Source organism: Chelonoidis abingdonii, chromosome 3, assembly GCF_003597395.2.
Source record: "Chelonoidis abingdonii isolate Lonesome George chromosome 3, CheloAbing_2.0, whole genome shotgun sequence".
Lineage (NCBI taxonomy): Eukaryota > Metazoa > Chordata > Testudines > Testudinidae > Chelonoidis > Chelonoidis abingdonii.
The window spans coordinates 114,724,759-114,751,399 of NC_133771.1; the positions used below are offsets into that span (position 1 = coordinate 114,724,759).

Here is a 26,641-nt window from a genome sequence, read left to right on the forward strand (position 1 = left end):
GCTGTAACCCCCGTTGGATAAAATCTGAGCCACAGTGGAAGTTTTATAGAATGGGGCTCGTATAAATAACTGAAATTACCAAGGGAAGTATATTCTTATCAATGAATAGATTATTCAGGTCAAACACTGAGCTTAGTGATTACTATGTTACTATAATCCCATCTTTTAATCAATGTCGGCTTCTTTCAGCTTCTTCAAGGAAGAGACTCCTGTAAAACAGCTAGCACATTTTGGGTGCTATCACAGCACAAATAATAATTTACAAAAATGATAAACAATTCAGTCAAATGATTGTTTTGAAGGAAAGCTGTATTTTTTTATATGCCACGAGGTTATTAATTAGCAGTTTGACTTGTGTTATGTTAGGTTAGCAAATTTTACATATGTGACTGATTTCCTTCTGTAAAAAAGTAAACATGGATAAAGCTCTTAACAAGATGGATTTCTCTTGGCATTTGTTACTGGGACACACCTGAAATATACTTTGTGATGTACATCAAGGATCAACATGCAAAGCGTGAAAAATTCGGGATGGGGGTTGGGGGTAATAAGAGCCATTATAAGAAAAGATCCAAATTGGGACTCTGATCACCCCTAGTGTACAGCCAATGGTGTTTTACATTAACCAAAGTGGTTGCACATGGTCTCTTCTTGACATCTTTCATTGACAGTATACGCCATAATAAATGAAAATCAAAACTTCTTCATTGCGGAATGATTGTTTCACACGTGCAAAACAGAAGGTATGAAAACACACCCCATAAAGGGATTACAGAGTGCTGATGCTACCCCAAACCCTGTACTTTCTTCCCTTCCTTCTTATTACTAAGGCACATAGGGCAACCTCTACACCTACAGTGGCAAAGCTGTGCCCCTACAGCGCGGGTAGTGCAGAATGCCTCCTGAGGGGGGGAAGGTTCTACGTCGCTGTAGTTAATCCACAGGTGATAGGAAGACTCGGCCCTGCACGACGACCGGCCCAACATCCTTAACGCTGGCACGCGGACACTGCCCGCAGCCCAGAGCGAAAACAGCGAGGTCAAGCGAGTCTTCGGTGTAATTAGGCTCAGGTTAGAAATCGCGGATTGCTGTTAGGATGCCCGCCCCCGCGCCGGAGCTGTTCACCCCAGGGCCGAGCGGGGCAATGGGTCTGAGGGCAAGGCCGAGGGGGAGCAGCGGGAGACGCAGCAGCGCCCGGTGGGGTGGCGGGCGGGGAGGGGGGGAGGAGGCCCAAGCTCCTAGAACCAAAACGCAAAAGGGAGCGGCCCGGGCGGGCCCCCCCCGGGGGGCAAAAAGGCGCCCCCTCCTCTCCGCAAAGCGGGCTGCTTTCGGCGGGCCCGGACTGCTGAGCCCGTCCTCGCCACAGACCAAGCAACAGCAGCCCGGGCAGGGGCCAGCAGAGAGCGCGTGGGAGGAATCCCGGCGGCTGCGCCCGCCACTACCTTCCCAGACAGTGTCGGCGCCCCGGCGCTGCAGGAAACTTTGTACAGAGGTGCCCGCGGCCTCCTCGTCCGGCACGCCGCCTCCGCCAAGCCATGCGCGGCTCCTGGGCGGGGAGCGGGGCCGCCGGGCGCGCGGGCCTCATGGGCAGCGCGCGCTGCGGGTCCCAGTGGCCCAGCTCCGGCCGCGAGCCGGCCACCAGGAGCACCACGCCCCCCTCGGCCAGCCCGGCCGGCAGCACCACCCCGAAGCGGAACAACATGGCAGCCGCCGGCCCGCGCCCAGCCGCGGGGAACGCGAGTAAGTTCCCGGGTGATTTATCACCTCCCAGCCACCAGGGGGACAACACAGACACGGCTTACTTCCGGGTTATGTCGTCATCACGTTAACGCGTGGCACGCTGGCAAATGGGTGCGAGGCATGAAAGGGGGTTATCACGTGACTCGCAGAGCCTTAGCGTGCCGTGCCTCTTGCGCATGCTCAGGGTGGAAGTGTTGGCGTGAGCGTGTGTAGGGTGCCGGGGGGGAGGTCGAAGGGGAAGGGACCTCCTGGGCGCGCGGGTCTGGCGCTGCCTGTGCGCAGTTTAGCTCTGTGAAACTGTGGCTGCTGCCAGCCCTCTCTGCAACAGATACTGAGCTGCAGCCTTCTTTGTGGCGGTGGGTGAGTGCAACCTGGTACCCTCCCCAGGGGAGGGCTAACACTACCTTGCTCCGGGAGAGTTCAGCCCCACCACTGACTGCAGTGGAGACGTAATCAAGAGAATAACAGGGGTCGTAATAGGAACAACACGGTTCAGCTCTGCTCATAATGATCACCTTTACTAGCAAACCAAACAGCAATCTGATAAAGGACAGACAGACCTAGAATTTGCATTACTTGCATGATATCTTCTGGAAAAATCCTCTGTTAATCATCATCCATACCATTGTTGTCATCCTGCCATCTCCCCCTCAAGGCACGCAGATTGGGATACAGCTTTTATAATGTGTTAGGCTCATATATATTTAAGGAGGTTTTAACCCCCTTTCCTTACTTGAACCTCCACACCACACTACTTTGGGGTGCCCCATTTTCCAGAGGTCAACTTGTGAGTTTCCCCTTATTAACATGTACGTCACCTTATCATCATAGTATCAGGCAGTTTACCTTAAGGAAGTCTCTAACATTTCACCGTAGCTACTAACGGTCATCTCTCGTAGACACAACTATCTAAACAGAATTATTTTAAAAATATCAGTATATCACAAACAGGCACAAGCTCAGCAAGTTTATTATTAACTTACTTATGCTAATTTAACATTAAGGTCCAATTTGACTAAGATAAATATTTTACAAGCCTGAGGCTTATGCATGAATTAATACTTATATTTCATCCCTATATCTTCAGTATACCTGATGTCTTTTATCCTTGGCTACTGACTACATACATAGCTAAAGGGTTTCAACACAGGTTTGAGCAAGCTCAAACAAATAATACCTATTCCTTTCCTCATATAGAAAGATACTGGTTTTGTAACCAGCTACCTCTTTTAATATAGCATTGCTCATGTTACAGTTTATACTATAGAATCAGTAAGACTCCAGTAGAGGTTAGGACTCCATTGTGCTAGGTGTTGTACAAACAAATAAAGAGATAGTGTCTATGCAGAATGGCTTACAGTTTAAGGCCCCAATCTTGAAACACCTACTCACACTAGAAGTGTTTGCAGGATTGATGCCTGTGGAGAATGTTAGGTAATCTGTTCAGTTAGCTTTGTTTATATTTGGAGTTATAGGGGAAGCGAGGCCTGTGGTTGGACATGAGCAGGGCCGGGCCAGGCCCCAGCGCGCCAAGCGCATGCTTGGAGCGGCATGCTGCGGGGGGCGCTCTGCCGGCACGTCAGGCTTTTCAGTGGCAATTTGGTGACGGGTCCCTTGGTCCCTCTCGAAGGGACGGACCTGCCGCAGAATTGCTGCCAAAGAAGAAAATGGCGCAGTGGAGCTGCCGCTGAAGTGCTGCCGATCGCGCCTTTTTTTTTTTTTTCACCACTTGGGGCAGCAAAAACCCTGGAGCCAGCCCGGTTTAAAAGGAAGCATAGGGTAGTATGAATATGCAGTAATATGTTTATAGAGTAAATAATTTGCTACTGTTGTGAGTTTGTATTTGATTTTCCAGAAGCCTGTATCTGTAATAAAATGCCAAATTTAACATAGACGTTGCAGGACTGTTAAAATCAAGATGAAAATGTCCAGCCAATTTGAATTTTTATGTACAGGGTATGTAAGTCATAGCAAGAGCTGATGATAAAACTTTCCCCTTAAGAATCTATCTCAAGACTTAAATCAAATCCTAACGGCTTTAATCAAACTGAATTATTTTTACATTATATTGACCTAGCTGAGATCGTGGCAAAGGCCATCTGAGCTCATTGGGCTCAGCTGTGCAAAGCTTATGTGATGTTACGGCTGTTTGTGAAGATGTAAGAAATTATTGAATAAGTTATACTGTGTCTGCATGTGCTAGTTTATAAAGGATTATAGTACTATAAAGACATTTGCTACCTTGTTTTGAAGGCTTTAATCATATGGTTAGCATTTACCACAGTTGCAGGAACACAATGAGATATCTTGGAGGTGCTAATACTCCCTTTTCTTTTTAACATCTAAGCTGTTTCTCTTTTTTTCCTTGACTCGATAATGAAAAGATGTGATTCGTTTTCAAAACCAAATCTAGTCTAGAGATTAAATGAACTGTGGCAGCAATAACTTTGCTCATCTAATTTAAAACAGTCACACTGTTACCATATAGAAACACACTGTGATATTCTTGGTAAAACATGAATGGCTAAAAACCTTTCCCTTGGGCAATATCATTTATAATTTATATAAAATAACATTCGCCTTTTTAACGTTGCCTTTATGACATTTTTCACACAATCACACCAGTTTGTAGTTCTCTTACTTATACTTTCTTGATATTTGTTTTTACTAGTGATTTTATGAAGAGGTAGTAATTAATGCTATATGGACCTCATCAGAGCCTACTGAAGTCAATGGAAGGATGCCCCATTGGACTTCAATGGATATTGGAGGATGACCACCAAAAAAAAAAAAAAAAAAAGTAATTACTTATTCATAATGCAGCATATTGAAATACACTGTTCAGTACTTAGTAAAGCTGGAGATGGTCAAAAAATCTGGAAGTATTTAATAATGCCAGGGCTGAGTGTATTCTTAGTACTTGAACTGAGATACCACAGGGGGTCCACAAAAGACTACCTCAGTTGGGGATGGGATGGAGGCCAGAGTCATAACTCTCATCCCCACCTACTTTGACCAATGTAGGTGACTCCAGGCAGGGATGAGAAGAGTTGTATGTTAATTGCAAAAGCAGCCTTGAGTCTAGGAGATCCTTCCAGTCAAGTATTTCCCTACAAGTGTCACTACAGTAATGGGCAAAAAAAGGTGGGAGTGATGCATTATAAAGATTCCCAATATAGAAAGAAGTTATAAACACTGTAGATTATTAAAAATGTCTGTAAAGGCAATACTGTCTGGTGGTTTCAAGTAAGGACAGTGTGAGGACTCAGAACTCTGGGGTTTTACTCTTGGCTCTGCTGCATGTGAACTTTGGCAAAAATTTTACTTCTTACAGAAGTCACAGCCCAGAAGGAGAGGGTCTATGGGGGCTTTAAGCCACTTTTGCATCATCCCATCCTGGGCTGCTTTGGGTGTTGGGCATGCCCTCTGCTGTAACTTAAAAGCCCAGGGGGCCTGTACAAACTATGAAGTACCCTGTGGGCTACAGAACTGCATGATGCAAACTCATTCCCCAAGATGTCCTCCAGCAACATCCCATATATCAGGGATTGCAAAGACGTCCCCATGGCTTTCTTCTGCAGTGCTTTCACTAAGGCAATTCTCCTTGGCCGAATATAGGACTTTTGGGGCCCCCTTACCCATTCTGACCCTTTAACCTCATTGAAGAAGCTGGAATGGAGGTGAGGATTTCACTCACAGAGTTTATACATATCACTTATCTATCTCAGAGGGGTGTTGAGCAAGGTGGATAAAAATCAATGATTTTTTTTAAAATTGGATTTTTTTATTTAAATCGGATTTTTGTGAGAAAATGCTTTTTGAGGAAAAAACCCATCTAAAGATAGTTTTAATTAAGATACATTATAGCTCAAAAATATCTCACCATGAAATAGGGATTATAAATTCTAATCCTATAGTATGAGACAATATATTCATGTAATGTTTAAGAAAAGTTTTGTAAATGAGTTCCAATAGTTCATGGAATAGGGACCCAATCTTATAGGGTTCTAGGGGCTTCTGTATAGATTATTCAGGTTAATCTTTCTATCTACCCAATGGGACCCAGTGCTCAGTCTAGAAGAAACCATCAGAGATGCTTAGTTTTGCAGTTCTCCAACTGTGGATTCGTGTCTCCAGAAATAACAAGCTTGTTAACAGCAAAAATGTTTTTAAATAAATAAATATAGAGAGGTGAGAAATAACAACCCTATTGTCCTTCTGCACATTTGTGTACACAGAGTCAATCCCTTACCTTTCTCTAAAAGTGCAAAGTTTCAAAAAGTTCAGTGAATAGAAGATTGTTGAGGGTGGAATAGATCTGGAGCTAAATGTGAGAAGGGAGAGACAGGCAGTAGAAACAAAAGTGAAATTATTTGAGCAGCATATTCCACAAGTCTTGAGGTCTTTCTGAGTTTAGCTTTCATTGATTTGAGATCTACCATGCCATTCTCTCACTAAAAGGGAAAACCTATAATGGCAGCAAGCCATAAGAGAGACCCAGTTTGGGAATATTTTAATGAAGTTCCTCTGCCTGTGAGTAAGACAGCCATGCATGAAAAATGGAAACCGAGCAACAAAGAAATGCAAGGCCTGGTTGCAGGGCTGGCTCCAGCATTCTTGCTGCCCCAAGCAGCGAAAAAAAATAAAATAAAAGCCATGATCAGCGGCAGCTCTACCGCCACCGCTTCATTTTTCAGTGGCAATTCAGTGACAGGTCCTTCCCTCTGAGAGTGACTGAGGGACCCGCCACCAAATTGCCACCAAAGACATGCCACCCTTTTCCATTGGCCGCCTCAAGCACCTGCTTGTTGAGCTGGTACCTGGAGCCAGCCGTGCCTGGTACCCAAATGAAAAAATGTCATCACAAGTGTTCCTTCTCTGGAGGAAGCTGCGTTGAAGATGATGAAAGGAACGTATCTGAACATGCAGAATCTTCAAGTTAGATTGACACCCCCTACCCCATTCCCAGTGTAGCCTTAAGGACTGCCTGTCTTCCTTCTGGACTATTCTTGAATTCTCATGTTTGAGCAAAAAATATAGTTGTTACTCTATGGTACTCTATGGTACTATCATTTTAGATGCAGTTGTGATAAAAAATAAATAGCTGAAACAGGCAGATCTTCCTTTTACAATTTCACCTTTAAAATAGTACTGAGTGTCAGTGAATGCAATGAATAATACTAAATGAGCAGTATGGTAATAATAATTAAATAGCTGCATTGACTTATTTTGTTTAGGAGAATCCATCCTCAACATACAGGATTCTGAAGACTATCTACCTTCAAGATCACCATCATTTTCTGTAGTTTCAGAGTTATCTGCCAATGATAGTGTTTCAGTCACATTGTGTATGTCACACAGCCACAGAATATCACCTGTAGCAAAAAATGAATTAAAAAAATCTCCATCATCCATTTGTGATAAGAACCAGCAGATTACAAAAAGAGATAACTGATGAAAAAATTGCCCGGTTTGTTTATGCAACAAACTCTCCTTTCCGTATGATTGAGAACCCACACTTCATTAACATGGTTCAGTTATTAAGACCAGGATACAGTCCACCCAAAAGAGGAGATGTTGCAGGCAAATTGCTGGATAAAGTCTATGAAACAGAAATTGAGCAGTGCGCAAAAGGTCTAGAGGATAAAATTGTTAACCTGAGTCTTGATGGGTGGAGCAATGTCCACAATGATGCTGTTGTATGTGCTTGTGTGACAACAGAAGAAGGTAATGTCTTCCTTACAGAAACAATTGATACATCAGGAAATGCACACACAGCAGCAGTGGCAGTAAAAGCTATAACAAACTGTGAAAAAAAATTCAAATGTCTGGTATGCAGGTTGGTCACAGACAATGCTGCAAATGTATCCAAGATAAGAAGAAATTATTTTGAAGGGAGTCCCAAGCTAACAGCATATGATTGCAGTGCTCATTTGATGCACCTCCTAGCCAAAGACTTCAGTGTTCCAGAAATAAAGATTAATGTTGTTGAAATTGCAAAATACTTCTGTAACAACTACTTTGCAGTAGCTGCTCTGAAAAAAGTGGGAGAAACCAAGCTAACTCTTCCACAAGACTTGCAGTGGAACTCACTAGTGGACTGTTCTGAGCACCGTATCGAGAAGTGGCCTAATCTGATGACAGTTTGTGAACAAACTCGTGAAAAAACAGATGGCACTGTCACAGTCAAAGTTCTCAACATTGGGTTTAAGAGAAATGTTGAACACATGCTGAGAACCCTGAAGCCTATTTCTGTAGCCTTGAACAAAATGCAGGGAAATAGCTGTTTTATTGCTGATGCTGTTGAAATTTGGAAGGAACTAAGTGAGATCTTAAAAAGAGAAATATGGAATGACAGAGTTAAATTACAAGCATTAAATAAACAAATGAGATAAGCACTATCTCCAGCTCATTTTCTTGCAAATATTCTCAATTCTCTCTACCAGGGTAAAATCTTAACTGTTGAAGAAGATGAGTTGGCTATGACATGGACATCCAACAATCTTTCCTCCATAATGCCAACTATAATAAACTTCAGAACTAAGGATCAACCTTTCAAGAAATATATGTTTGCCGATGATGTTTTAAAGAAAGTCACACCAGTGAACTGGTGGAAGTCACTTAAGCACTTGAATTCAGAGACTGTTGAAATGATAATCTCACTTTTAACAACATAGCTTCTTCTGCCAGTGTAGAAAGAATATTTTCTTCCTTTAGACTAATTCATTCTAAATTGAGAAGTCGTTTGGGACCTGAAAAAAGAGGAAAGCTTGGTTTTCTTTTCCAGATTATGAACAAACAGGAAAATAAAGGTGAAGACAACTGAGTTAGCTGCAGAAGCCAATATTTTAAGTTTCTGGTGTTGACCTGACTGACATACTTGTTTTGTTAAATTATTATATGTTTGCTATTGAAGAAAAAAATCCAGAATACATAACGTTGTTTTAGTTAAATAAAACAAGTTAAATGTCTGTCTGGTGATGTTCTCCTCCCAATACAGCATGGCAAGAAAATCCTCCAAATATTAATGATTTACCTGTTGAATTGGAGATAGTTCACCTTCCAATGACTTCATAAATATCTGCTTCAATTACTTTTAGTAAATGAAATAACCAAACAATTATTCGTTTTCTGATATAGCTGTAAAACAAATCTGAAAAGTTTTTCAAAATAAATCACAGAAAAAAATGTATAGTGTGTACCTTCTAAAAACGAAACCTACATCTATCTCTGAGTTGTAAAGACTATGTATTAAGGTTATAGCAACCAAGAAGAATGCACTTTTATGTAGAAATCCATGATTAAATCGAGTCTTCCTGATTAGTGATTTAAATAAGTTTAATTTAAATCAAATCCACCCTGATGTTGAGACTTAATTAGTGTTTGCAAAGTAGTTTGAAATCCTCAGGTGAAAGGTGCTGCAGAACAGTAAGTGCAAATTATTATTACAAAGTCAATCTAATTATAACAACTGGGGTCTTAAATTAACCTGTTACTACCCCTGGAATGTCAGGCTTCCCATTAAGCATGAATCTTAGAAGAAAAAAAGATTCAGTTTGAAATGAGGCACAAAAGAAAATGACAACATATTTTGCTGTATGTGACATCAAAACATAATTCCATTAGTTATATGAAGGAGTGAGTGACCCAAAGTTAATGTGACACACACCATGTGAGTGTTTACAAAGAAAAAATATTTACTTTGTAGAAACAAACCTAATATAAACCTTTCATTTTTCAAAACCAAACACAAACCATAATAACAGACCTGCAATGGTACCCAATTAATGTAGTATCTGTAACAGTGCGTAGTTGCAGTGTCCTTAGGAATGAGTGCACTTCAGCAACTTCTACCAGTTGGCGGAAAATTCCTATATTTTACCTTCCTGTCACTTGCTTTAAGAAAGAGTTACTGCTTAGTTTTCACTATTGTGTGGGGTTCTCTGTTGTAAATGCATTATGCATGACTAACAACACTTCAAGAAGTCCAAACAGCAGAGGGCAAAACATTAGGCACTGAATCATCTGGAAGATCTGAGTTTTACTTAAGTAATATTAATTGTGCTTCATTTGCCTTCTTTAGAATAATGGTTGCCGCAATTTTGTGTTTTGAATTCAGGAACAAACCAAAATCTCCACTGTTGTATAAAAGGAGAGGTGGGGCATGAGACTGCCATGGTCAGTTTCCAAGCAACTATGGGAAACAGAGTGAAATTAGAAAAAGAAGATTTTCACTATGTTCTCCAGCACCCGATGTTATGCTTTTAGCATAGCTACAGCTCCATAGTTTTATTGGAAGTTATAATGGTATTAGAAAAACGAAAGGGATTATGTATAGATGGGAATATGCTTGAGACTAGATCCAGCTGACCACACTGTAACAATTAATATAGCAGTTGTAATCCATTTCCTGCTCAAAAATTAAAGTTAATAATAGTAATAATAATAGTGGTAGCAGGAGGGGGAGAAGAGTCAGGCTTCCCTTGTACCTCTTGGATCATTTAACTGTGTTTCCATAAGTCTTTGTAAAAAGGGGAGGAAATGGTGTGGAGGAGGGAAATATAGTTGGATTGGTTTAGCATCATTGTTATTAAACATACAGTGCCCAGGTGCTCTTTGGTGTGCAACATAAAAAAATCAAATCATGTTTGGAGATGGTGCAGGCGGACTCTCATTTCACCCCTTGACAACCTCCTCCAGTTCTGTAAAAATGTAGGCTTCTAACTTTCTCCTATTGTTGTCTCCTTTGTATTGACACAGGAGAGTGACCAAGCAGCTTGTAGCATTGTTCACCGTGGAAGGATAAAAAGGCAAAATAGAAGAAAATTGGATTTGTGATTAAAAACTGGGATTAGAAAGCACCCATCACACCCGAAAAGCAAATCTAATTAGCATCCATTCAGAAGTGAACAGATAAGTACCCTGAATACACTCGTATCCTTAGAAGGTTATTCCTGTGTCAATACAAAGGTCACTGGAGGGGCATCCAGAGAAGTTATGGAGTCCATGAAAGATATCATACTATATCCTGAATCTTTTATTTCCATAGTTAAACAGCAACCCACAACCACACTAAGGCTGATTACATGTTTCTCTAGAGTCAAGCCGTCAAAGATGAGGCCTAAAGGAACTGGATATAGCTTCTGCTAATTTGAGTATTTCACTACAGTTACCAAAATAAGACTACACATTGATGATACGTATCCAATAGCATTTAGTATTTCTGTATTTAAAAAAAATCACGTGTTTTATTCCATAATCTAGAAGTGAATGGAATTATCACATAATATTATATATTTAAATAAACTTTAATATTATTTCTATACCAGTGTACTGAGCACATTCCTTCATCATCTTCTTGGCTCCCTCTATTCAGCAATTCTGCAGCCACAGAATTGTGCTCCAGAATTTCATCTTTCATTTAAACAAAAATTCTGGGGCATATCCTCAGCGGGGATAAATCAGCATGACTCTTTTTTAACTCAATGGACTTACATAGAATAATACCTGCTGAGATTCTAGTCAACATGGCTGCAAAGAAAAGCCTGAAAATATGAACCGAGTGTAAATCAATGCAGTGATGTCTGACGGAGTTTGCTAACAGCCTGAAACAATAGTTCTGGAGAGGCGTGGCTTGCCCCATTTATATCAATAGACCGTTAACACTGAAATTTAAAGATGACAATCTGTGGTATACTGAAAAATGAAAATGTAGGAAGAGTGTAAAGTAAACTGAATAACAAAAACAACACAGGAGTTACTGCACCGACTATATTCTTCTTTTTCATATTTAATTCAATACAAAACCTGTATTATAGGTTTATCTGAAGCAGTCACTAGCAATCTTGCAACTGAATTTAGGCAGTTACTCTTTCAGCAGTTATGACTTGTGCAGGAAGTATTGTTTGAAAATTTTGGCCTGTATTATGCAGGAGAACAGATTAGATTAACACAATAGTTCCTAAAGTCTTTAAAACCTGTTAATTTAAGTCCACTTGTCACAGAGAACCTGTGGCTTTGGTTATCATACTAAAAGTATTAATGATATCTCATAAGATCTCATAGGTGATATTCTGATTTTGAAGTCCTTTATGCACAGGTTTCTCTGAATTCCCCAGAAAAGTCCTTACAGCTTCAAATTTAACACGAGTGGTTTGTGGCAGTGGACAGTTTTTTAATCAAATCAGAGGTTGTTCAAACATTCCACTGAGAAGGGGTGATAGAAACTGGCAGGAAAGGGCCAGTCAGAGAGTCAGTAAAACTACATGGCTCTTTCAGGGACATTAAGGGAGTGATGTGGAGGAGATCCACAGGAAAAGGATATAAATATGCATGAATATAGAAACAGGAGTCACTGGTGTGGACTTAAGCTGCATTACTCTGCTAATTCCCCTTTTTTGTCTGCCTGGTTCCATCAGGGTAACTGGCTGTGTTCCCAATAACAGCCACCAAGGATACCTAGAGGGAGTTTTGGCTGCTTCAGTCAACATCAACACTATCCACTGAGTTTTATGTCTATATTCAGTATAAATATTATATATGTGTATATATACACATACCCACCTATATACGCCTGCTTCATATTTTGCAAAAATAGGTAAAATTACCTTTCTTAATGACATATGGCATGTCTTGAGTATTCTACTTGCCTAGAGAAACTCAAGATTTAATCCTTGTTTATTTAGAATCTCTCAATTTTATATACCATATATAAAATTAATTATATATAATATGTATATATGCACACAGCATATTTACATACACAGTAAACAGTATGCATAGCCTCAATAGGAACTGAAACATTATTTTACTTATATAGCAAAAAGGATTCAGGAATAAAAATAATCTCAAAATATTTGAAAGATTAAGACTAAATTAACAATTTAGAGGATCATTTGTTTTCAGACTGCAGTTTTGCAGGTGCAATTATATGCATTCAAAATATAGGTCGATTAGATGTTTTAATAAGTGTTTTTGGGAATAATCAAATGCATAGACATCTAAATTTCCTAAATGGCATCCATAATTATAAAGGAAAACTAGATGAAAATGGCACAGTTGTACTAATAAAATATACTAAGGCCCTACTCCATCAAAACACATAAGTGCATGCTTAAGTTTAAGCACATGAACTATTCCTACTGACCCTATCAGGGACTTGTATACTAGAATACAGAACATCTTGTGTATCCTGAACAATTATATGCAACTCTCCATTTTCAAATGGCACTCATCTATTTGGTACTCACTGTCTTTGACCTTATTTAGATTTAAAAAAAGCAGTTGGGGTATAGGCCATTTGAGACACATCAGCAGTTTAACTTTTTTGGTTGCTGCATAAAGTTATATCTTGGTAGCTGATAATCCCGTTGGAAAGTAGCAACAGGACCTAATTGTCCCATTTAAAGTTGCCTTTTCAGTTTATCTACATACATCAATTAAAATCATTCACATAGCCACATAGTTATCCTCAGAAGAAGATTCTCATGTGTTATAGAACACAAATGCCCAAAGTCTTTTTGAATCTGGGGTAAACTGAAGTTGAAGAATTTAGGGATTTGAAGATCTAGTGCCAGACACTAATCTGACCAACACTGGCATAATTGAGAACCATGTAGTTATTACCTCAAGTACATTTTTATAGTTATGTGGTTTTCTAAAACCTTCTTAATCCCATTCACTACATATAACTGCAGATCAGTAGAATTGCTTTCTTGAACTAGCAGTTCCTCAGTTTCCCAGACCAGGTAACTTTTGATCTGATCTTTCTCCCTTCAAGAATTTCTACCAGTAGAATTGATTTAATTCGATTGAGGTGAATCTCTTGCTTATTTAGTAAAATATTTTGCTTGCATGGGTATAATTGTATGTAAATTGTTACAGTTATTTTTATTTCCTCCTGCAAGGGTTTTGAATACCAGCCAACCATTCTTCTACTTAGTTCTTAATGAATTCTTGTAGTGGAATGCTGAAATTGCTTAGCAGTATTTTGAATACTTAGCTTCATTTTCATTGTAGTCTATTTTTTTATGCTACATGTACTTAATACAATTCCAAAATTAGTCATTCAGAATTACAGCTAATCTAGTGACTAAACAAAATATTAAGGGGTAGGAGTGTGAAAGTAGTATTCATGAAAAGTGATATTCTGACAGCCAGAATTGGGGCTCGTAGAGGACATCAAGACTGAATGCTAACTATGGAGCAGCTATTATTGTTCCATAATAAACATTGTCATTTGAAATAATTTTAACAAACAAGCAACCAAAACCAGCCATCTTATTTACCATTTGTGACATTCCCCTCTAGTGTTTGTGGCAAACTCAGGACAATTAGCTACCAGGAGAGGGGTAGTAATTGGTCCCGGAAGGCTTGGCCCTGGAGGAATAAGGTTCAGCTGGGACAGGGGTTATCAGGGAACTAATTAGGTTCAGCTGGCCCCAATTGCTGGAGACCTTTTTAAATCCTCCCTGGGAGGGAAGCAAGGGGCGGGGAGGAAGAGAGAAGCAGAGTAGCTGCCAGCAAGTAGGGGCAGCTGAACTCTGAGACTCTTCCTGCAAGGCAGATTGCATTCTCCCCAGAAGGAGAGGAAACTAGAGCAAGGGGCTGGCTGAGAAGGGATCAGCCAGACCCTGCGAGATTGGGAAGGTTTTTTTTTCTTTTACTTTGCCCAAGCATGTGTCTCTGAGGCTAAGAAGGACTGAGCTAACAAAAGGAGAGGCAGGTACTTTGCCACACGTGGTGTCAGGGGTGGGATGGTCTAGTGAGTGAGGCTCTATGGCAAGCCATCACCGGGCAAGGTAAAAACCATAAAAAAAAAATAATTTTTTTTTGGAAAAATGGAGGATGTACTGAAGGCATTGATGCAGGCCACTGCGGCCCAACAAGAGGCTACCAGAGTGCAGGTGGCTGCCCAGCGGGAGTCCGTACGGGTGCAACAGGAGACCAACCAGCTGCTGATGAGCCAGGCAGCCCAAGATCGAGCAACCCTGACCGAGGTAGTAAACCAGTTGAAGGCCCTGACCACGATGACGCACGGGGCCCAGGGGAGTCGGCCGCTGCGGGCGAGCAACTACTTGCAGAAGATGACAACAGATGACGATATAGAGGCGTATCTCCTTGCGTTCGAGAGGACGGCACTGCGGGAGGCCTGGCCCCAAGACCAGTGGGCCGGTCTGCTGGCTCCATTCCTATGTGGGGAGGCCCAGAAAGCCTACTTCGACATGACCGCAGAAGCAGCTATGGATTACTCTCGGCTGAAGGCGGAAATCCTGGCGAGGGCAGGCGTGACGCCGGCCATAAGGGCCCAACGCTTCCACGAGTGGAAGTACCGGGAGGACAAACCACCGAGGTCCCAGCTATTTGATTTGATACACCTTGCTCGGAAGTGGCTCCGCCCCGAGGCCCATGGGCCAGAGAAGGTAGTAGAGATCCTGGTATTGGACAGGTACATGAGAGGGTTGCCGCCGGACATACGGGGGTGGGTCCGCCAAAATGATCCCTCCTCTTATGACGATCTAGTTGCTCTCGTGGAGAGGCACTTAGCAGCCCAAGAACTTTCTCAGACCACCGGGGGAGGAAGGCGCCAGTATCGGAGGCCAGCCTCTACGCCGAGGCCCCGGTTTGCCCTAGCTCCAGGCCGGAAAATGGAGGGGAGGCAGGAGGCAGAAGAGCCACCGGCAGTCCCGGAGAGACTGGAGGATTGAGGAAGAAAGGCTCAGGGGATACATCCCAGCAGCCCGAAAAATAGGGGGCTGCCCAAGGTGGGGTACCTATGTTATGCCTGTGGTGAATTAGGGCATATTGCTGCCCAATGCCCTAATCTTGGAGAGCCTATGCAGTGTGAACTGGGAGATATAGGGGGCCATGCGAGCTAATATGTCTAGTCGGGGTTGCGATGGTCCCTCATATATACACTAGGGCTGTTAAGCTGAACGGTGTAGAGACCACAGCATTAATAGACTCAGGCAGTGCAGTTACACTGGTCTCAGGGAAGCTGGTCAGGCCAGGCCAACTATCCCAGGCCAAACGCTCGGGAATATCCTGTGTACATGGGGATATCAGCTACTACCTGACCATCCCTGTACACATCGAAGTTCTCGGAAACCCCACCGAGGTGACAGTGGGAGTCGTTCCGAAACTCCCTTACCCTGTCCTTATCGGACGAGACTTCCCGGGGTTTGATGGCCTACTCCCCGGGAACGAGGGAGAAGGAAGGGAGGACCCTGGGATCCAAAGGGTGGCCCAGATAGGGGACCCTCTCCCTGCTTTCCACGAGGTTAGCCAGGATGTGTTCTCCCCACCGGGGAAGTCCAGGAAGACTCGGAGGGAACGGAGGGCCGATAAAAGGAGGGGGACGAGGATCCTGACCCGGTACCTGACGCCTACGCTGGCAGGGGAAAGAAGGGATTTGTCTGACAGTGGGACTAGGTCAGCCAACTTCAACCCAGTTGTTGGACCGGGTCTCCCCGGGGCTGTCCCTGAGGGGGAGACAGAGGCGGACCCCCCCGAAATGGGACAAATAGGGACCGCACGTGGGAATTTTGGTCAGGATCAGGCCAATGATCCCATATACCACAACATTTTTAAGGAAGTAGTCGAGGTGAATGGGGTCCCAGTGGAGGGGAGAGCTAAGGGCCCGGGACCATATTACATGATTAAAAAGGATCTGCTGTATAGAGTAGTCCGCGTCCAAGAGCAAGTCCTCGAACAACTCTTGGTCCCCCGGAAGCATCAAAGGGCGGTAATGGATCTGGCCCACAGTCATCTGTTTGGGGCCCATCTAGGGATGGATAAGACCCTCGATCGGATTCTACAGAGGTTTTTTTGGCCTGGCATTTATGCAGCCGTCCGGCGATATTGTTCCTCCTGTCCGGAGTGCCAACTACATGGGCCCCGACCATACTTAAGGGCCCCTCTGGTCCCTCTACCAATTATTGAGGTTCCGTTCAAGCGAATAGCTATGGACATAGTGGGGCCATTGGAAAAGTCAGCCCGGGGCCATCAGTACATCCTGGTAGTACTAGATTATGCCACCCGATACCCCAAGGCCGTCCTCCTACGGAATACCATGTCCAAGTCCATAGCCAAAGAATTAGTCCAGATATTCTCCAGAGTAGAGATACCTAAGGAGATCCTGACGGACCAAGGGACCCCCTTTGTTTCTAAGCTGATGAAGGACTTGTGTAACATGCTCCACGTACGGACCCTCAGAACATCGGTCTACCACCCCCAGACCGATGGCCTCGTTGAACGCTTTAATAGGACGTTGAAGAACATGTTACGGAAGGTGATCAGCTGCAATGGAAAAGACTGGGATGCCCTGCTACCTTATGTGCTGTTTGCCGTCCGGGAAGTTCCTCAGGTTTCCACTGGATTCTCCCCCTTCGAGCTGTTATATGGTTGGCACCCCAGGGGCATACTGGACCTGGCTAAAGAAGACTGGGAAGAGCAGCCGAACCCGGGGAGAAACATTGTGGAACATGTACTACAAATGAGAGACTGAATCGCCAGAGTCACCCCCCTGGTGCGCGAACACATGGAGAAGGCCCAAGGGGCGCAACGGACATACTACAATCGTCAAGCAAAGTCCCGGAAGTTCCAGGTGGGGGACCGGGTGATGGTGCTCATTCCCACGGCGGAGAGCAGGCTCCTGGCCAGATGGCAGGGACCCTATGAGGTAATTGAAGCGGTAGGAGAAGTTGACTATAAGGTCCGGCAGCCAGGTTGCCGGAAGCTGGAGCAGATCTACCATATAAATCTGCTGAAACCCTGGCAGGATAGAGAAACCCTGGTAGTGTGCTGGGGGCGCCCAGCCCCTACAGACGATCAGTAACCCAACTTGGTGGGAACTATTCCTGGACGCTGCCCCCGGAACAAACGTCCGCAGGCGGACAGACCTGGTCAAACGCAACAAAGATGTGTTCTCGAGAAGCTAGGTAGGACCACGGAGTTTCACCATCACAATCTTCAGCACAGAGACCCGGAGTGAAGGGTGCAGCACGTCACGCCATACCGGGTCCCTGGAGGCAAGAGGGAGAAAGAAATTCGGAGAGAGGTCAGGAAAGATTTGCCCTAGGGGTTATTGAAGAGTGTCTCAACTAGTCGACCGTTAGCATGCCTCAAGCCAAATCCTGCGACCAGTATGAGGTTTCTGCAACGACTTCCGCAAGCTAAACCGGGCATTGTCCTCGTATTTGAGCTACCCTTCCCAGGATCGATGAGCGTAGGACTCGACTGCGAAGCCCATATGTCTACCCTTGAATTACTAAGGGCTATTGGACAGATCCCCTGGCCAAGGCCAAACCAAGGAGAAGACGCCTTTGCAACTACCCCGGAAGGACCTTATTCAGTACACTGTTGTCGAACTGATAAATGAAATTGTTTTTAATGTCACCTTTATCATGTAATTCTGTTCACCCTCATCTCTCCCTTGCTGCATTGTAACTTCCTGTTCACTGTTGATTTTGTATTTCATATGACTTGGCATTGGTGCCTCTCTCCATAACACTTTGTATTAGAAAATTGTAGACGACTTTGTATCAATGCTACTACCGCCCCTAGGACAGTAAGGTTAAAGAAAAGAAACGTGCCTTTTTGCTAAAGTAGAAAAAGACTCCCCCCCCACGCTGTAATCGTTTCCCGCATTGACTGAAGAGGTGTGAATGAGTGAGGCTCGGAAACAACCACTCCCAGAAATCAGCTACAACAGTGAAGAGGGAATGGACCGCCACAGCAAAGGACAATACAACCTTGTCAAGTGGGCCCAATAAAGAAAAGGCAGACATATGAACAAGACCTTCAGGGATTAGAAGCAAGCAGCCTTCTTTAGCAAACGCCCTCTTTGAGAGCATTGGACAACACCTCCAGCAAAAAAGCAGCCACAAAGGACCAAACGACACAGACCCAGATTTTGAATCTGTTCTGGATTTGCCAATAAGAGGGAAGCCTGCTATAAATACAGAGGTGTCTTGCAGAAGGACCTGCGCGGCTTCGGCTCTTGTCACCATCGGAGCAACGATCCGGATCGGCAGAACGCCTGCTCCACTCCTCCCCCCAATAACGAACCCCCATCTATACTCATCTGCCAATTGCAGTTAAGCGAGAGCAATAGTTTGTAACAACGCAACACGGAGTGTCGGTTAGTGTGTTGTGTGCTATGCGCAACGCATTAGACTGTAATCTATCATATGCATATGATCAAGCAGTCATTAACTTAATACCCTGTATTAAACCTCATAAATGTGGCGTTTTGCCTTAATCCCCCTGAAAAGAAATCCCGTATAGTACTTTGTACCCCCTGTAAAGATCCCGTAATAGTTACTTTGAGTACATACACTGTTCTTCCATTTGGATTGCATGGGGCCCCGCTACTCCAGCGGCTAATGGACAAACTGTTACGGTCCCATAGGGAGTACGCTGCTGCTTATCTTGATAGACAGTCATCATATATAGCCCCGACTGGAGACGCACCTCGAAAAGTAAGGCAGTCCTAGATACCCTGAGAAGCAGGACTGGACCGCAGAATCCCATCCAAGTGTTCGGTCGGTTAGCTGAGGCCAAATACCTGGTAAATATAGTGGGAGGGGTGTGGGGAGGCCCAACTCAATCAAAACTAGATCGCCATACGAAGTGGCCCCGCCCACATCCGGAAAAACCGGTCGAGGCATTTCCTGGACTCGTGGGGTACTAATATGGCGGTTCATTCCTCAACTTCTCCACCAGGTGCATGCCCATTAACGGACTGACCAGGGCTCGGGGCCGCAGACATAGTAAAATGATCTGCTGCGGCCGACCGCCGCTTTGCAGATCTGCGAACCGGTCCCTCTGCACGGACCCCGTACTAGTAGCCCCAGATCTGGGGGCAAGGAGTTTTTATCCTACAGCACGGATCCTCGGAAGTAGGCTGGGGGCGGTGCATTCCCATGGTCGGAGATGACGAACACCCCGTCCTCTTCCTCAGTAGAAAAGCTCCTGCCTAGGGAACGAAAGTTACGCCATCGTGGAGAGGAATGCTGGCGAAAATGGGCCGTAGAAAGCTGTGTATTATCTACTGGACGGAGATTACCCTGGTCACGGACCATGCCCCGTTGCAGTGGATGCCCCAACAAGGACACGAATGCGCGAGTAACGAGATGGTTCCTATCGCTTCACCCTTCCACGTCACGGTTTCCGCACGGTCCGGAACCCAACATGGCAATTGCCGATGGCTCTGTTCGAGGGTGCACTGCTTTCTGACCCAAGTAGCCCAACCCCGTAGTGTTGAGCGGGGGGGGGGGGATATGGTGGCAAACCGGACAATTAGCTACCAGGAGAGGTAGTAATTGGTCCTGAAGGCTTGGCCCTGGAGGAATAAGGTTCAGCTGGGACAGGGTTAGCCGGGAACTAATTAGGTTCAGCTGGCCCCAATGCTGGAGACCTTTTAAAACCTCCCTGGAGGGAAGCGGGGGGGGGGGGGGGGGAAGGGGGGGAAGAAAGGAGAGAAGCAGAGTAGCTGCCAGCAAGTAGGGGCAGCTGAACCTTGAGGACTCTTCTTGCAAGGCAGATTGCACTCTCCCCAGAAGGAGAGGAAACTAGAGCAAGGGGCTGGCTGAGAAGGGATCAGCCAGACCCTGTGAGATTGGGAAGGGGTTTTTTTCTTTTACTTTGCCCAAGCCTGTGTCTCCGAGCTGAGAAGGACTGAGCTAACAAAAGGAGAGGCAGGTACTTTGCCACAGTTGTCTGGACCAGTGATCTGCTAGGTCACTCCAATCTTGACTCTGGGAGCCAGCTTTACCCTGCTCTGCTGTGAGAACTCCCACTCCCGGGTTGTTCCTGCACAGCCTCTAGCATGTAAGCTGCTTCTTGGATTGTGCAACCGAATGACACTAGCCAATATCTCCAGTCCCAGACACAACCCTAGGAACCTCCATCTTTCAGTGTCCCATTATGCCGGCTGGATGCTGTAAGCTTATATGAGTTCGTCAATTTAACAAAGAAATTGATATGCACCAGGCTTGTTATCCCAAGGGGAGTTTCTGACATGCTTCGACCAAACACACTGCTTTAAGTAGAATAAACAAATTTATTAACTACAAAAGATAGATTTTAAGTGATTATAAGTCAAAGCACAACAAGTCAGATTTGGTCACATGAAATAAAAGCAAAACACATTCTAAGCTGATCTTAACACTTTCAGTGCCCTTACAAACTTAGCTATTTCTGACCACAGGCTGCCTGGTTGCTCTTCAGCCAGGCTGTCCCCTTTGATCAGTGCTTCAGTCGCTTGGTGTGGTGTCTGTAGATGTAGGTGGAAGAGAGAGAGAGGAAGAGCATGGCAAACATCTCTCTTTTTTATCATGTTCTTCCTTCCCTCTTGGCTTGGCTCCCCCAGCCCTTCAGGGTCAGGTGAGCATTACCTCATCGTAGTCTCAAACTGACCAAGGGAACGGGGGTGACTCACTTGAGAGTCCAACAGATCCTTTGTTACTGCCTAGGCCAGTGTCCTTTGTTCCTGTGAGGCTGGGTTGGGTTTGTCCCATATATGCCCTGATGAGGTGTGAACTGCCCCTCTGTTCTTGGAAAGTTTTTATCTGGGCTTGCTTTAAGTTGTGAGGACACATTTTCAGCCTCATAACTACATACATGAAATTACAACCTATAACATCACTATAATACCACACAATGATTTTATAAGGATGAACATGAGGTAGAGTGTCACACCATTGTACCCTAATTTTTTGAGTTTGAGAATGTAAATTAGTAAAACTCTCTCATTTCTACATTATCAGCAATAATAATAATGTCTACATTCACAGCCGTAGTGATTGGTGTAAATAGTTGCAATAAAACAAGCTTACCTGATGTATATCTGAACCAACAAGCACTCCCAAATATCTAAGTGTCCCAAACCAACCCCCCTAGGACTTTATTTCAAGAAGAAGAACTTCTAAGAATATCAGTGCCAACCAATGAATGCTTCCAGTGCTATTACTGCAGAATTAGATGAGGAACAATAAATAAAAGAACAATGCTGACCACATGATTTAAGTGTAAAGAACACTTGCTTTGGCATGGTCTTCTTATGGGGCCATGAGGATGACTCTTGCTCTGTCCTGTTTGATCTTTACCAGGGTCAATGGCACTGGTGGAAAGGCATACATGAGCGCCCCCATCCGCGGAATGAGGAAGGCATCTGAGAGGGAACCCTTGTCCAGACCTTGGAAAGAGCAGAACTGGTGGCACTTCCTGTTCTGTCTGGATATGAACAGGTTCACCTGGGGAGTTCCCCACTGTTGGGAAATCACCTTGATCACCTCCAGGTAGAAGGACCACTCATGGCGAGATGAGATGGTCCTGTTGAGGTGATCTGCAAGGATCCGGACCCAGGCAGATGGGCAGTGATCAGATGAATGGCATGCCACACACAGAAGTCCCACCCTGCCTGTTAATGTAGTACATCATAGGATCAGGACCTGCACCACCTTGCCTTTCAGATGGGACAAGAACACCTGGCAGCCCAGGTGAACCGCTCTGAGTTCCTTGACATTGATATGGAGATCCAGATTGTCCCGCAGCCAGCAACCCTAGGTTTGCCCAGGTCGGCTCCTCAGGCCAGATCCAAGGCATCAGAGACCAGGGTCAGCAACAGGGAAGAGGCAGCGAAGGGAACCCCGTCCAAGACCGACTTGGGGTCCCACCACCAACTCAGGGATGAAAGGACGTGGCTCGGTACTGTGACCACTCAGTCCAGGGAGTGTCTGTTGGGGATATAGACCAAGGCCAGCCATGCCTGCAGCAGCCGCAGATAAAGTCAAGCATGGCTGACCACGTACATGCACACGGCCATGTGCCCTACCAGACACAGATAGGCGTGGGCTGTGGTGAGCGGGTGCCTTCTTAACTGGTAAATCAGGTCCTCCATGGCCTGAAACTGTGCTTCTGGAAGGAAGTCTGTGGCCCACGTGGCATCGAGAACAGCTCAGATGAACTCTATGCATTGGACTAGCATGAACGTCAACTTTTCTGTGTTTATTAACAGACCCAGGTTGCGGCAGATGTAGTGCACCAAGCCAAGACTTCTCTGTACCTGATCCAGAGATCTGCCCTTGATAAGCCAGTCATCAAGGTATGGAAACAGATGGACCCCCTGCAACGTCTGAGGTAAGCAGCCACCGACACCATGCACTTTGTAAACATCCTCAGGGCTGAAGAGAGGCCAAAGGGTAGTGCCGTGAACTGGAAATGCCACCCTCCAACTATAAAAGAGAGGAAGTGCCTGTGCCCTGGGAATATAGAAATTTGGAAGTAAGCATCCTTCAAGTCTAGAGCAGCGTACCAGTCTCCTGGATCCAGGAAGGGGATGATGGAGGCCAAGGAGACCCTGTGAAACTTCAGCTTCTTGAGAGACTTGTTGAGGTGGTGCAGGTCTAGGATGTGTCTGAGGCCCCCTTTTGCTTTCGGGATTAGGAAGTACCAGGAGTAGAATCCCTTTCCTTTCATGTCCCGAGGAACCTCCTCCACAGTCCTCAGACGCAGGAGGTTCTCGACCTCCTGAACAAGGAGTTGCTTGTGAGAAGGGTCCCTGGAGAGGGATGAGGAAGGTGGTGGGGAGGGGATAGGAGGGAGGGGCTGTCAAAAATTGCAGGATATAGACACGCGATATTATGTCCAGGACCCAGTGATCTGACATAACCCGCAACCAGGCTGAGCAGTAGGGGAACAGGTGGTTGAGGAAAGGTAGAGGATCCAGGGAATTGGCTGGGGCATTGCTCTCGATCGCACCAGCAAAATGAGCATTTCTGCTCTGCAGAATGCTTGGCTTGGCCGGCTTGGGCAGGTGAGCAGGAGGTAGAAGGATGGTGATGACTAAAAGCAGTGTCCCTGCCCCTCCTTCTTGCAGGTCTGGGGCAAGACTGCCATGACCTCGACGGCAGAGGCAGCCGAGATGGCTTACGCACCAACTGTAGCATGTGGATACCCAACAAATGGAGGGTGGCCTTGGTATCTTTCACCCTATACAGGCTCACATCAGTCTGCTCAGAAAACAGACCATTCCCATCAAAGGGAAGGTCTTGGATAGAGGTCTGCATCTCCTGCGAGAGACCAACGACCTGAAGCCAAGAGCTGTGTCTCATAACCACTACAGCTGCCACCACCCTGGCTTCTGAGTCCACTGCGTCCCATGCCATCTGAAGAGCAGACTGGGCCTCTGAGGTGCAGCAGAGTACACAACCAGAGTAACACACTCCTGGACTCAGTCCTGTGGGAGGGAGTCCTTGAATTTATGGAGAGAGTCCCGTAAATTGAAGTTGTAGTGGTCCTGGAGGGCCTGGTGGTTCACCACCCAAAACTGTAGACTTCCAGTGGAATAAATTTTTCTTTCAAACAAGTCAAGTCTTTTGGCTTCCTTATTTTGTGGAGTGAAGTTGGTGCCTCTGCTTCTCTTTTTCATTGGCCGTGGAGACCACTCAGTGAGTCAGTGAGTCCTGACTCACTGGGTGCAAGCATCCTCCATTGAGGAGGATGGCTTAGGTATAGATGTATTCAAAGCTTTTGGCCAACACGAAGTACTTCTTCTTGGCCAGCTTTGAGGTGGGAGGGATGGAGGAGGGCATCTTCCAGATTCCTCTGGCAATTTTCAGGACCCCCTCATGCATGGGTAGTGCAATACAGGTAGGGGTGGAGGCTGACAGGAGACTCTTGCACAGCCATCTCCTCCACTTGCAGGCCCAGGTTTTTGGCCACCCGTTGGAGCAAGGCCTGGTGGTCCTTTAAGTTGTCAGGTGAGCTGGCACTGGAGGGCTGCCTCATCAGGGGATGAGGAGAAGGAATGAACCATAGAGAGTGGCTTGGGCCTTCTCCTCCATTGAGGAGGATGGCTTAGGCATAAGTGCAGCCTCCTGAACCTGGGACACTGGGTGTGCCTCCGGCACCAGGCCCAGTGCAAATGATTGCTGCTTCATGGCTGCAGCTGAGATTGAGCTGAGGGGAAACAATGCCATGACCAGATCCTCCCAGGTGTTCCAACATGGCCACTGAGCAGGCCACTGTCCTGGTTGCCACTGTCTCGATGCTGCCACTGGCTTGGATGCCCAGTCTTGCTCCTGAGGTCGGGGCGACAGGCTGAAATGCCCCTCAGTTCTGGAGGAGTCCCCTTCCAAAGACCATGGAGCGGCTGTCAAGGCCTGCGTTTGCCTCAAGACGACCAACACCAGAGACCGGTGTCCTGCCCCAGGGGACTGGTACCAACGGTGGTGCTGAGGAGATTGGAATCAGGAGGGAGATTGTTCCCATGGCATTGGTGACCAGGAACGGCATTGAGGCAAGGACCTCCAGGACTGTGATCAACATTGATAATAGAGGGACCAGTGCCTTTCCCTCGGTGAATCACATCGCAACGGCAGTGACCGTAACGCTGGAAACCAACGGTAAGTTCACAATGATCTAGGCGATGGTACGGCGTCTGTCAGTGTGGAGGTGGAGAGCGCGCCATTGTCTTGAGCAATTGGTGGCACTCCACCACTTCCTGGGAAGCCTTGCCCTCTTGGGGCGCCTTCGTCGAGACCTGCAGCACTGGTTGTGCTGTCAGCATGGGGAGACGCCTGAGCTCCTTCAGTGCCTGAGTTTGCAAAGGCGTCGGTGCCAGCAGGAGAGTCAGTTCCATACTGCTTGCTGGAGTTGGATCTTTCCCCAGGCTAACAGTCCCAGCAAGAGATGGTCGACTGGGGCTCCGGCATGGGCGTGCGACTTGGAGCAAGTTCCTTGCTCACTGCCACCTTCTTTGTTGGTGCCAGGGAATTGTGTTTTTTAGCCCTCTTCTTAGGAACCAGCGATGAAGAATGGAGCTGGGCAGGCACCGATGCCAGTGGTGCACTTTGCACCTATGTTGAGATGCTGGGCGACTCATGCCGGACCAGCTCGAAGGCTGGGCGGAGGGCAGATTCTATAAGGAGAGCCCTGAGCCTGATATCCTCTCCTTCTGGGTGTGAAGCTGAAAGTTCTTACAAATCTGGCACCTCTCTTTAACATGCACTTCCCCCAGGCACTTGACGTAGCTGCCATGGGGGTCACTAACAGGCATAGGCATGTTACAGGAATTGCAGGGCTTAAAGCCCAGAGATCGGGGTGTGACCTACTGGGGGCAAAATCCCCGCTGGGACCTAACTTTAACTACAACACTTAACAGGTACTAAAGATAACTATGTACAAGCCCAACGGCACAAAGTCCAAGATAAGGAAAACTGCAAGTCCATGATGCGCAAAGAAAGGCAGTCCAACTGACCACCATGAGCAATAAGAAGGAGCTGTGAGGGCGTAGGGCTGGCAGCTCCTGATATACCAGTGAGTGAGCGAGGCATTCAAGGGGGCGACACAGCCCCTATGGAAACCACTAAGGCAAAAATCTGTGATGACCACGCACGTGGGCGCGTGTACACCTACAATGGAATCGACATGAGCAAGCACTTGAAGAATCAACTGTCAAGTTTCTAATAGTCTAATTAAATTCCAGATACTGATTTGAATATTGTATAAATGTAATTCTTTACTGTTTTTCTGAAAGTATGGCAAATATTGTAACTTTGCCTTTAGGGACATACCATCCCTCATGATTGCAAATCAAAATATAAAAGGGAAAATGATTGAACTATTTATTACCTGTCAGCTAACAAGAGTGATGGATGGATTGCACATTATTACCTATGGGAGTTCATTTCAGATTTTCAGAACCACTTAGTGGCTTTTTAATTGAGAAACATTCTGAGCAGCAAACAGTTTGACTTTGATTAGCAAATTTTGAAAATTGCATGACAAACCATTTGAATCCACTTTAAATAAAAGCTCTACTCATTTCCTCCAAATGACTTTTTTTTTATTATGATTTAATATTCTACTGTTGTCATCACACAGCTGTCTGAACATG

General features: G+C 45.4%; 1 protein-coding gene and 1 long non-coding RNA gene across 2 annotated transcripts in view; one reads left to right on the forward strand and one right to left on the reverse strand.

The window, feature by feature from the left end:
- Positions 1-1,726, reverse strand: part of EPM2A (EPM2A glucan phosphatase, laforin) — a 54,710-nt gene extending 52,984 nt beyond the window's left edge. Inside the window, 2 exon segments of the mRNA XM_032794667.1 lie at positions 1,443-1,540; positions 1,542-1,726. Coding sequence (XP_032650558.1) covers positions 1,443-1,540; positions 1,542-1,702 — 259 coding nt within the window. The 5' untranslated portion in view covers positions 1,703-1,726.
- Positions 1,727-1,965: 239 nt separating this feature from the next.
- On the forward strand, positions 1,966-24,135 carry LOC142046582 (uncharacterized). Its single transcript, XR_012655559.1, has 3 exons — positions 1,966-2,100; positions 22,760-22,881; positions 23,621-24,135. It is a non-coding gene; the product is annotated as an uncharacterized LOC142046582 (long non-coding RNA).
- The last annotated feature ends 2,506 nt before the right edge of the window (positions 24,136-26,641 follow it).